Source organism: Pterocles gutturalis, unplaced genomic scaffold (assembly GCF_000699245.1).
Source record: "Pterocles gutturalis isolate BGI_N339 unplaced genomic scaffold, ASM69924v1 scaffold48192, whole genome shotgun sequence".
Lineage (NCBI taxonomy): Eukaryota > Metazoa > Chordata > Aves > Pterocliformes > Pteroclidae > Pterocles > Pterocles gutturalis.
The window spans coordinates 3252-15350 of NW_010117287.1; the positions used below are offsets into that span (position 1 = coordinate 3252).

Sequence of the window (12099 nt, forward strand, 5' to 3'; positions counted from 1 at the left end):
AACATCCCAGCTGTTAGAGATGAATTTGCTGTCTGGTTGTTCTCACTTCTGGAATACGAGTGCCTTCCTCCGAAGTGACCTAGTGGAGGAGTTGGCTGTGGAGGGAAGTTTTGTGCAGTCGGGAGGACAGTGGAGCTTTTCCTCTGTACTAACTGCTGGTGCAGGTATTTGTTTTCCACGTTGAAGGCAAAACAGGTGATCCCACACTTGAGTGTTCACATAAAGAAGGAGTTCAGCGGTGCTACTCTGTCGTGAACCCACACCCTGTGGCACGGTTCAGTAGCTTCCCTATGTGAACAAAGCACTCAGTTAAGATAATTTAAAGTAAGGTGCCCTTATTCAAAAGCCTGGATGGTCCATGCTTTGAGATAATCCGGAATAGCTGTTCCAAAACAACTGTGTAAGCAAATCCTTGCAAAATTATGTTAAAAATGCCACTGTGGTGCTTTTAAGCTTGTCCACACTCCGGAGTCAGTTGAATCCTTCACTGAATTTAAGCACATTCACCTCAAATGGCCTCAATCTGCATCAGTCAAAGCACATTTTTTTCCATATTCCAACATGGGGCTTCAGTCACTGTGGAAGGTGACAAAGTTTGCTTTAAATGCATGGGATATTTTACAGTCATCAGAAGACAACACTCTATGCATTAAAGAGCTTACAGTTTAATCTTTGGACACCCACTGGCAGGTGTAACACCATTGTAACAGTACACAGAAATGAACCCTGGTGCGGGGAGGAGTCTGACCAAAAAGCAGAAGAGTCTGTGTCTGCCAGGAACAGCTTGCCAAAAGCAGGCTGCGTCCATCCCGCCAGTCCCTTCGCAAACAGGCGGGGATCAACCAGCTGCCCAGGCGTGGAAATACCCATCTCTTATGCCTTTTGGATCTTCATATCTGGTTGCTTTCTTACAGCTTTGGCCCTCATCATGGGCTCTCATCTAAAAGTCCTTTTCCTGTTCCTTTGGTTGCTTCAGTGTGGAGGTAAAAAAGAGTTTTTTAATTCCTTTTGTTTACTCTCACGTTTGTTCATATTAGAGCTTTTCCAGCTGCTATCTTTTGCTAATTTCTAGAGATCCCCTCTAGGAATTTGCACGCTGCTGCTATTTCTGTCTTTTTAAGCATTTCAAAGCTGTGAGAGAGAATCCTCAAGAAAGGGGGAACAAGGGAGAAAGGTTAGATAACCTAAATAAAATGGTTTGGCTTTTTCCTGGCATGTTCTTCTCAAGCTAATGGTCCTGGGATTCTGTAAAAAGATGGATCTCTTCTCTGTTTTGTTACAGCAGCCCTTAGCCATGCCTTGTATAGAAACTATATTCATGTGTGTTCTGCCGTGTAGACATGAGGAGAAGGATGATGAATGATGAATGATTTAGAAAATAAGGCCCAGAAGAGACCGCTCAGGTTATCACTCTCACAGTGTCTGCAGGATTTTCTGTTACCATCTTTCCATAATATTGTATCTAGTGTACACAGGACTGTGCACTCACAATGAATGAGCACGTCCCTTAGGACTGTACTGTATCTCGGTTGCTTTTACAGCTAACAACCTTTTTCTAGTGATGTAACCCAAGCTCTTCCTTACTCTCAGGCTATTGTCCCTGGCTATGTCATCTGTAGTGGATTTTCCTTAATGGATGTTATTTCCCAGCAGTCCTTTCTGGACAGTGGCTGTGCCCTCCCTCCATTATTGCCCCCCAAAATGCTTCCTCAGTGCTCAGCATTCAGCAGCACTAAATCTGAGTTGCCTTTTCCGATGCTGAATCTCACTGTGCAGAGGTGATGCTGCTGTTGTGACGCAGCGTTGGTGCACGACAACAGGAAAGCAAGCGTGGCTGTGCTCTGGGACAGCTTTAATGCCTTGTTATGAGCCTGTTCATAGATGCAGAACCCCAGGGAATCCCATCAGAAGCATGAATGGAAAAGCCTGCCCATCCCCTGCTTTCTCTCTCTACCTTTTTTCCCCCTTCTGTTTTCATGTCTCTGAAAGGATCCTTCATTTTGTAAGAAGACTTGCATGTAAGTTTCCTGTTCCCTTTTTTAAAGACAAAAATGTTTTGCACAGGCCTTGTCTTAAGTTACTTCATATGTGGTATTATGTCAGCTGCCAAACAAATAGTCCAGAGACTGCCTGACTTTAGACTCAGATTTGGCTGGGAAGCCAAAGAGGTCCTGTACCCCAGGCTCCTACTAGCTTGTGGCTCACTCATGGATTTTTTAAATTTTTATTAAACAAAACAGGGAGTGAACTATGGTGTGGTTCCCCATTTGCGCTCACTCATCCTCTCTTGTAAGTCCTGACATCATTGTCTACTGAACTGCAGTGACAGATCGCTTTCAGCAGCCCTGTCTGTGTAAGGAGGAAGCACACGAAGGGCATGATCTCCCATTTCTCTGCCTAAGATACTGTCATGTATAGATACTTAAGATCTGCAGTCTTCTGCAGATAGTTACCGTAATCTAGCATTGAGTCTTGTGCTTTGCTGCCCATTTACAGCAGCAAAAGTTTGGAGTGATTAAGCTGTGTCTTACTTCTCATGGTCCTGGTGCTGGCCCCTATGCAGAATGTGCAACTTCCTTCCTCGTGCTTGGGAAACACACAGTCCCGCTGATAACACCTGCTGGCGTACAGCACCTTCGCTGGCGCAGAGTCATCACATGGGCACGTGCAGACACCCAAGCAAATGCTTATAACACAGGAGTTTCAGGAGATGTCCAGCTAGTGTTTGTCTTGGAAAATCGCTTTCTGTTCATCTGCTGTAAATACAGTCTCGCACCACTGCAAAATCAGTTCACTTCCTGCCTCATTTCCTGTCTTTCTGCATGCTGGCATTGTATGGAGGAGCTCACAAGGGAAAAGGGGAAGCCTGTGAATGCAACAGGCTATCGCAAATCACACAGCAATTACCTAAGAGATGTGGCAGATCACATAGGGCACGTGCTCTGAATCACTCAAATTCTGACAAGGGCAAACACTGTGTGCTATGAGCGTGCATACAGTTATTTTCCTGACATACGGTTATTTTCACCATGAGATCCTGTCTTTGGGGCAGTAGTCCTCTCTTGACTTAAAGTGATGTTAGGTGACTGCTAACAATTATTACCCTTACAGGGGGAAATGTTGACGTACAGCAGAAACCTCCAATCCAAGTTGCACTGCTCAAGGAAGGAATATCCATCCCCTGTAAAGTCATCTTCCCTTACATGCCGAAATACACCATATTTTCAATCTCTTATTACTGGATTAATTCACTGGGACAGAAAACATCCATCTATAGTACGTCAGAAAACATAGCCATCCCTTCTGGAAAAGAGAATAAGACTGCTACCATATCTTACAACCACAGAATCACGCCACTTGAAAACAGCTCTTCTACTGGCACATACTACTGTGAGGTCAAATGGAATGACATCCAGAAAATGGGAAACGGAGTGTTTGTCCTTGCTAGAGGTAAGTGAACAACCAGAAAGGATGGGCAGATGGTTAAAAAGCAGCTGGATCTGGCTATGAAAAGATGATCGTTGCCCTTCTTCTCCTCTACCCGAAGACACTATGAAGTCAGGTGGGAATAATACTTCATGACCAACACTGAATGCCATCAGAGTTGAATGCGCTTTACCCAGGTGACCTGTGCTAATGTTCCCAATGCACAGGTGGGGACATGAAGATGTGGTAATTTTTATCTACCCTGCCACAGCCTTCGGGGAACAGCAAGCTTAAAGTCAGGGTCTAACCAGGGAGCCTGGACACTGGGTCAGAGGCTGCTTTTAGGTGTCAGTGTTCAGGAGACAGTGCAGTTTGGCCTTTAGTAGTGTGACAGAGATGGCTGAACACAGGCTTTGTAGTTAAGGTGTTTGCCATTATCAGATGTGCGGGCTGGGTGCTCACCATTAAGGGCTCACGAGCAGGTTAAGGGCTCACCATGATCCCTCCACCTTTTCCATGTGGTACAAGGGGTCAGTTGTTCTATTAATGTGCAGACTGGAAATTAAGGGAGAGCTTCATATTAAGATAAGAGGAATGTTATAGAGAAGTGATAAGGACATGCATGCTGACTGGCTGGATTTGCACTACTGAATGCTGGATATGAGAAACTTCTTAGAAAGTGTAAATGCAAAGAGCAGTGATGACATAGCTTTGCTACACTGGTCAGAGGATGCCGTGCTAGTCTGTGTGGCCTGTGTGCTTTCCACCCTCTCTCTTTCTGCCACTATCACTAAAGACCTTTGCCAGCCTCTACCTACCACCTTTCTCAGCTCTCATAGTTATGTCACCTCCCTCTAATCTACATGAAATGCAGCTTCTTACATCCTGTCTCTTCTGCATGATTCTTTAGCTGCACCTTGCTCCCTGTTCAGTCAGACTAGGTTTTGAAGGGTGTGTGCATCTGCGCCACCGTATCCTGCACTGTTTCTGTGTCTTATCTCTCTCAAGGCTCTTTCCAGGATTAAAAGTACAGCAGGACTGTAACTTCCACTCACACTGTGAATCTTTTGCCTTCTTTCTTACAGATACAGGGTACGCAGAGGCCTCTTACGGGTGGGAAATCCTCATTACTCTTACTGCTCTTCTTGCTACATTGAGTATCGCTGCAACAGCTCTGCTTCTGTGGAAAAGAAAGGCAAGTTATAACCAAATAAAAAGCAATATCTGACACGACCCATTCTAGGAATTTATTTCATTTGCTTCTAACTTGGCTGGATTGGAAGTCCCCGTGCTGAAATTTTCCATGCTGTCTGTCTGCCTCAGGTTTATTTTATTTTTTTTAAATTCAGTCTTTCTGAGAAAAAAGATTACAAGAAAGACAAAACCAGTAATTGATTTGTCCATTAAAGAAATTCTGGTAATCATTTTGATTCCAGCATGCTCTGCTTTAGAGCAAGGATCTGACACAGGGCAAGAAGTCACACTAGCAGTGTGCTGGCCCTGAGAATTTTCAAGATGTAAATTTGTGATCCGTTTTTGGGAAGTTGCAGTTTGTGCATGCTCAGTCGTGGCTTTTGTCAATTTAGCAGCTCAGTTGTCTAAAGGAGCCCCTGTGAGGCTGCCTTTCCCCACGGTGCCTGTCAGACAGGTAATGTCCTGTGCACCGAAGCAAGCCTGTTGCAGCCCTGGCAGCAGGAGGAGGGCAGGATTTCCCTGTTCCTAATCCTCTTTCAGGATGGGGACTACTCTGGTTCAAGGGCACAACCTGATTGCAAGGAGACTGTGCAAGTGTGTTCCCGAGCCGTGGCTCAGGCACCATAGAAGAAAACAATCTGCAGTGTGGAGGGGATGGGGACCAGAGCCTTGGGCATGTATTTGGCGGAGAAAACATTAAGAGACAGAGTGAGAGGGGAAGGTCAGGACAAGGATCCCAAAGGAGCCTGCGTGGAAGTCTCAACTAACTGGAAAAAAAGAGAGACAAGGACCTGAGGAGCAACCTGCTTTAGTTGACTCTGCTTTGAGCAGAGGGGGCTTGGACTAGATTATCTTCAGAGGCACCTTCCAACAGCAGTGATTCTGTGAGGCTGGAAGAAGGAGCCTTGGGAGGGAAACTGGAACTGGAATCTGGAGCTGAGGAAGCACTGGAGCTTTGAGGAGGGTGTTAAGCCTGCACTGACAGGGCTCCTCAGGTGAGCAGACCAGTGGCACAGGTTGGGTGGGACTAGCTGGGTAAGGAAGTGTAAGCTGGGGTGAGTAGCTGAGGGCAAAGAGGAAACCAGGAGTGGGGAAGAAAGGATGTAGAGAGCAGGAGAAGAAAAGCCAAAAGTAGGGTTGAAAGATCTGGATCAGACAAGGGCCATGTGGAAAAAACTCAGGAGCTGTGATACTGGAATCCCTGTTGTTTGGGGAAAACCTACTGCTCCTAATACTGCCACCCTCAGGTGTTCAAATAGCATCCTCTGCATTCTTCCAGAGATCTGGAGGCTGGCTCAAAAAAACCTGATGTCTTTTAGAATTGAATTTGGGGACTGTTGTTTTCTTGGTACAGTATGCCCCACAGAGCTCTTTCAAGCTGCTCTCTGCCACCACAACAGCAGATTCTCTGCGTGTATTTTTATGCAGAGACTATGCTGCTGGTACAGTCCTATGACTCCAAGGAGCATCAAGCTTCAGCACACACAGTCAGAGATCATGAAGTTGAAAACAGAATGGCAGCAGTTGGCAGACCTGCTAATCTCGTGAGACTTACCTTGCAAGCAGTCTGATGGAGGGGGGGAGGGAGTGTAAGCGGCAGAGTGACTGGGTTGGAGACAGGCCCCTTCTCTGCTTGCCTAGACAGTGTCTCCATGGGGATGAGGAACTGTCCCAACTTGCTGATTGGCATCTCTAGGTTTTGAGGTGGGCCAGCAAGTCTCAGACCTATGGGATCTCCTTGGGGCCTGAAGAGATGGTGCTGTCATTACATTTGCCCTCCTGCAGAACACAGCCCATATTTCTCACCACAGCTTGCTCAGACCTGCTGGTTTTAAAATGTTTAAGAGAAGCTATTTAGCATCCTCCTTAGTTACTAATGGACTGGAAAGCAGTTCATCGTTTTCATGTGATGTGAATATAATCATCCCACTTCTTTCTGAATTAGAACAGAGATACTTAGCAAAGCCTTCTGCCTTTTCTGCCTCCTCTCTTGCTTGCTGAGCAGGGCTAACCCTTATCTGTGCATGCATGGAGCGTGTTCAAGGAGAACTCATCCGATGCAAGAAATGTTTTAGGGGAAGATATCTTCTTCCTTCAACTCCATGCTGGACTTGCACATCAGTGTATCACTGACTATATGTTATCATTAATTGTTGTCCGGTGCTCGTCTCTAGACTCTGTGTATTAGCAAAAGCTTCCTGGCCAAATCCTGACAAAACTCACTTTGCCTCTCTGAAATTCCCCTGCACACTTTGAACAGGGCTCTGCTTTACTCCCTGTTGACAGCACTGTTGTGTGCTGTTAAATACTCACACCCTTTGTCCAGATAGGTTTCAGTGGTGGAAATGATTTCTATGCACACACAGAACCCAGTTCTCCTTTCCACTGCTCCAGTGTAAGTCATCAGACTCCTCTATTTTACCCTGTGGTGAGGAAGGGACCAGCCCGCATTGTGCAGAGAGCGCCAGCCCTCTTTGCTGAGGAAGCACTCAGGGGGTGTGTGAGCAGCTGGCTTTGACATGACATTGGTGTTCACTTCATCTCTGGGCAGACGGTGTTCTCTCCAAATGTGTTATTTGGTGTCTTGTCCTCAGCAGGTGTTGTGCCCTAGGAGGAACCAGCTAAATATCCCGAGACAGAGGGTGGAAACACAGCCTCCTTCAGCCAGCCCACCAACACCACCTCCTGTCTATGATGTGAGTACCAGAATCGCCCTCCATCCCTTCTGTCTGCATCATGGTACAACCCTTCCTTTCCCTGCCCTGCCATGGTACAGACAACACCAGTATCATGATGTGAAATGTGAACAACACCTGCGTACCAGCCTGGTAATGGTGACCTTGCTCCTGTGCTCTGCCCCGTGTAGCTCCTCTCAGGACTGTGCATGTTGAGGGTCTCCATCCTGGTCCCACTCATGGCCTCCCCAGCCCCGAAGCCTTGCTCCATGCCCTGCTGGGCAGCACCCTTCCCTCTGCCAGTAGTGTGGCATCACAGAGCAGCAAGTGTGGGGCCAGAGAGGGTTTCTCGTGGTAGAGGTAGAAGGGTCTCCACAAATCAGAAAGGAAGAGGGGATCCCAGCCCCACTTTGTACTGTAGAGTGTCTCAAGGACATGCCCTTCCCAGCAGGAGAATGATGGCTCAGGAAGGGGTCAGATAAAAGTGCTCCCCTCAACAACTCCACCTGTGTAGAGCTCCTGCTGTGATGCCTTCACCAGTGTCGGTGTCACAGACCTCTGCAGTCCTGAGCAGGCTGACTAGCTCCCAGGGGCAAAAGGGCAAGAAGAAAGTGAAGGGAGCTTCTTTTTTGGAGCATTTTCCTTTTCATTGCATAAGATCTCCTTTTCCATTCGCCAAACTGGGGAATGCTGATTGCTCCCACTCCTTGAGCCCAGTAGCTGCAGCATCACAGGTAAATAGGATTGGAGTGGCTCTCCTGAAATACCAGGCCCAGACCTCAGCTACCTCAAGTAACCATGACCCATAATCCCATTTACAGCCCATCCAGCTCCATTTCAAATGGATTCCTTTTTCTCCTTTTACTCCCATGGGAGGGCTGCTCCACTAAGAAGGGAAGGTTTTTTTTCCTGTGATCTGCAGGACAAACAAGGAGGAATAAAATGAAAGTGAGCAGAGAAGGATGTTGCCTGAATATTAGGAAACCTTTCTGACTGTGAGGTCTATAAGGGCTGGAAAAGTCTCTCCAAGGAAAACCTGTAAGCTCTGCTGCATTAATCATTTAAACTAAACAAAATGAGGCTTTGGAGAATGTACTATAGAGAGGAGCAAAGCTCTGCCAAGGAGGCAGGAGACCTGAGAGGGGGCAGATATGAACAAGAGGATGGGCCTGCCCCCTTCTCATTCTCACTTCACAGGTGTGGAGGCACCATTTTGTGGCCCTTTAATGTCTGGAGTAGAGGTTTAAAAAAAAGCAGTATGTGATATGTGTATGTGATATGTTTATTCTGGGTGAAAAGCAATGCTTTGGGTAAACGAGGTTGCAGGTTATAAACCTTTTCATTTGTATCAAGTAATTTCTTTTTAATTCAGGCCTATAAAATCCAAATGGGTAGTTTCCTGCTGGAGTGGATGATTTCTGCAAGGAGACAAAAAAAAATCAAATCCATTTCTCGCTCAGTCGGCCTCGTCATGCATCCTTAGCTCCATCTTAATTACATGTTTCATCATGTTGTTCTGTTCAGGAGGCCCCAGTAAGGCTAATATAGCAAGCCAGCAGAGCCAGCCTTAGGCACAGGCAGTCCTGGGAGCTGGCTGGGCCCCTGTGCTTGCAGGAGCCCTACGGACCTGGCCCAGCTGACCTTCCCCCGAAGCCCATTAGCCACACACCAGCTGTGCGGGGCTCTCAGCCAGCCCCGTGTGCAGGGCAGGTAGCTCAGCGCTCTTTGGCAGAGCTGCAAGCAGCCTCCGACCGTCTCCTGCATGCTGGGGGGGTACCAGCCCGCCCACTGGAGGTTACTGTACCGTGGAGGAGCTGCTGCGGGGTGACTCATTCAGGCATGAAGCAGCATCTCCAGTCGCAGACACCACACATGGTGAGAGCAGGGCTGTGAGGTGTAATGGGGAAGTTAATGGGGGAGAGAACCCTGAGATGGAGACCCTGTGTTGGATGGGCCCTCAGGACAGGTAAGCGGAGTGGAAAGTTGACAAACCTTATTTCCTTTGAAAGATGACTCTGGTGCCCCACTGCTAAATTTTGTGGGAATCTGCATGGTGTAAATCCAGCCCTGCAAACTGTGTTTGAAATTAGACAAGTTGTGAAAACTCGCTGGTGTTAAATCGGGTGTTGAACACCTAGTGCATAATTCATGGGGAGGGCAGAAATCTGTGGTCAGCATTGGGGTAAGCTAAGGCAAGAAAAAGGGAAGGACGAGTGAGAAGTAACTCTAAGTGATGAGATAAAGAAGGAGGTGAGAGATTAGGTGATGGGACAGGAGGCCAGCACATGCCAGATGTGCCATCTGTGGGGGAAAGCAGGAGGTCAGAGTCCAGAAAAAAGTTGGGTCAGGGAACCACAGCGTCCTTGCAGGCCTCGAGCTGGGAGCAGGAGCAGCAGGAGGCAGCACTGGAGATCAAAGCGAGGGCTTGGAACTGGCTGGTGCAGCTCCTTAAATGCTCTGTGTTATCCTACATGGCAGCAGGGCTCACCCCGGCATGGGAAGGGTCCTAGCACACCTTCTGCAAAGCCATCCTGCCAAACATCCCTCAGAGCAAATGCCTTCCCCACTGGCTCTTCCAGGTGCCACTGTTTACCTTGTGGTCCCTAGGGGTGGGTGTATGGAGTGAAAAGCATCAGGTAGCAAAAAGCCCTGGTAATAAGGGGGCAGCTGGGCACCCACTTTGTTCCCACTACACTGCCAAGTGTTCCTTGACCTCTTTGTCCTACTGCAGCCCCAGAAGCTCTACCTACTGCCCAGACCCAAACCTGCATTTTCCTCCATCTTCCAGCTTAGCTGCCTGGTTAATGAGCAGCTTGGAAATAACAATCTGAGGGACTTGCTTCATCTGCTTTACACTTCAAACAAGCTTTTTGAAGCAGCAAACAGAACTCCTGTGGTGCAGGAGGGTTCCAGAGCACAGGAGCTTTTCCTGGTGTGAGGGAGACAAGGAGGCTGCTTGGGGATGGGAAAGCATCTGCCAGCAGGGAAGAGACAGGCCTGTGTGCCTCCGCTGTGACAATAGCAGGTGGCCAGTGAGCAAGTAAAAGTAATTAATTTGTAAATGGTGGTTGGAGATACCGGCTTTCCAACTGGCCAGCAAAGGACCAGCATTGTCAACCTGCCTCCATGGGAAGAAGGCTTGCAGAGGGAGGGAATCTTTTCTGGAGGTTAAATGCCAAAAGGATCCTTCTTGCTTGTGAGTGGCTTTAGACTCCAGCAGTGAAAGAGGCTGCCTGTCCTGCCAAGAGGACACAGAGCCAGGCTGCTGGGAGCACAGCACATGGTACCACGTCCTCACTGTGAGCATCACAAAGAGAATGGAAAATGAGGATAGGGAAATGGGATTTTCTGTGTGCGCATGTGCACATGAGGATAGTTGGGAATGTCTGCTGTAGACAAGTGGGTTGTTGGGAGTGGGAAGCAGACCGGTGAAATAATTCGACTGTTCCTGAAGGAGGAGTGTCAATGGGAGACCCTCATGGTGCTCCATGCACTACAGCCCCCTCCTGTCTGAGTGCCTGTTTGTTCCAAGCCCTGCTCCCAAATGCTGCTCCTCTATCATCTTGTCCTGTTCAAACCACCATCCTGCTGGCCATGATCACAAAAGATGCTGAGTATTTGCAACTCTCGATGAAATGATGAGGGTTCAGGTGATTGGCAGCCCCAGAATCAAGCCCCTATGTTTCGCTCATCCTCCTTGCTGTGTTGCAGGGCGCCTCGTTCCCTTTGCAGTCTCTCCACTAATACCATCTGCCCCTCTTGTGGCCGGAGCTCCTCCCATCTTCCTGTTGCCAGAGAAACAGCCACCTTGGCAACCTGCTGTCATCCTTGAAACACACACGGAAAAGTCCTCCTGATTGTTATGTTTGATCCTTCAGGCAGATCTGGAACATCACTCAAACTGACACGCATCTCTTGTGGCACGAATACCTGGGGGACCAGTGGGTACACACGCATGTAGGATGTGTGTATGTGTTCCTCTCTGTATCTGTGTGGGGCCATGGATATATTTGAGGGCCTGGGCATGTATTGATTTTTTTTTTTTTAATTATTCTTTGCTCACTCTTAGAAGAAAGGAGAGTTCTGTCTTGGGGGGGGGGGAAAACCCAGACAATAAAGAGAAATAATGCCGTATGTAGAATTTTCCAGTTTTGAAAGCCCTTCTGCTTCAGGACCTTCAGCCTCACCTCCCTTCTTACCCTTGAGTGCCCAGAATAACCATGAGCAAGAGCTTGTGTGTGTCAGGCACCTAAAAAGTCCTGGGCAATGCAGAGCACTGCCAGTTATGTGTGGTCCCCATGGTGAACAACATCCTTTTCATGTGCAGAGGGCATTTTTATTCTGCATTCTGGGACAATTAGGAGCAGAGGGAGGCAGGAGCATTGGCATTGTTCTCCTCTGCCTTGCACAGGGTAGGTAGCATCAAAGGCCTTCTCTGTAAGCCTGAAAAAGGAAGATGATGCAGCCACACTCTAAAGATTTCAGGGGAAAAGGATTTTCTTTCTGCCCAAGCTCAGGTCAGGAACTTCAAAATCTTGGAGATGGCAGGGGTTCCTAAAAAATGTCAGGTATGAGATGGGGAACAACACAGTAGGCAATTAGTTGTCTTAAACCTAAGAATTTTTTTGACCCCTACTCTCTTCTCTCTTCCCTGTGCAGTGCCTGGATTTGCACCAAGTTGATGTCTATTCTATCCTCGAGAACAACACAAAGAACACGTCACCTGGAAAGAGTCCTCCAGGGAAGGTAAAGGCTGGGGCACTGTTCTTGGAGAGTTCCTTTATACAGTAGGCACATAGGGAAA

At 47.8% G+C, this 12099-nt stretch overlaps 1 protein-coding gene across 1 annotated transcript in view; it reads left to right on the forward strand.

Annotated features, from left to right (window-relative positions):
* The first annotated feature begins 928 nt into the window (after positions 1-928).
* The window catches only part of NFAM1 (NFAT activating protein with ITAM motif 1), a 13886-nt gene continuing 2715 nt past the window's right edge, over positions 929-12099 (forward strand). Inside the window, exons 1-5 of the mRNA XM_010075739.1 lie at positions 929-983; positions 3112-3450; positions 4512-4621; positions 7218-7316; positions 11955-12041. Coding sequence (XP_010074041.1) covers positions 929-983; positions 3112-3450; positions 4512-4621; positions 7218-7316; positions 11955-12041 — 690 coding nt within the window. The remainder of the gene's footprint in view (positions 984-3111; positions 3451-4511; positions 4622-7217; positions 7317-11954; positions 12042-12099) is intronic.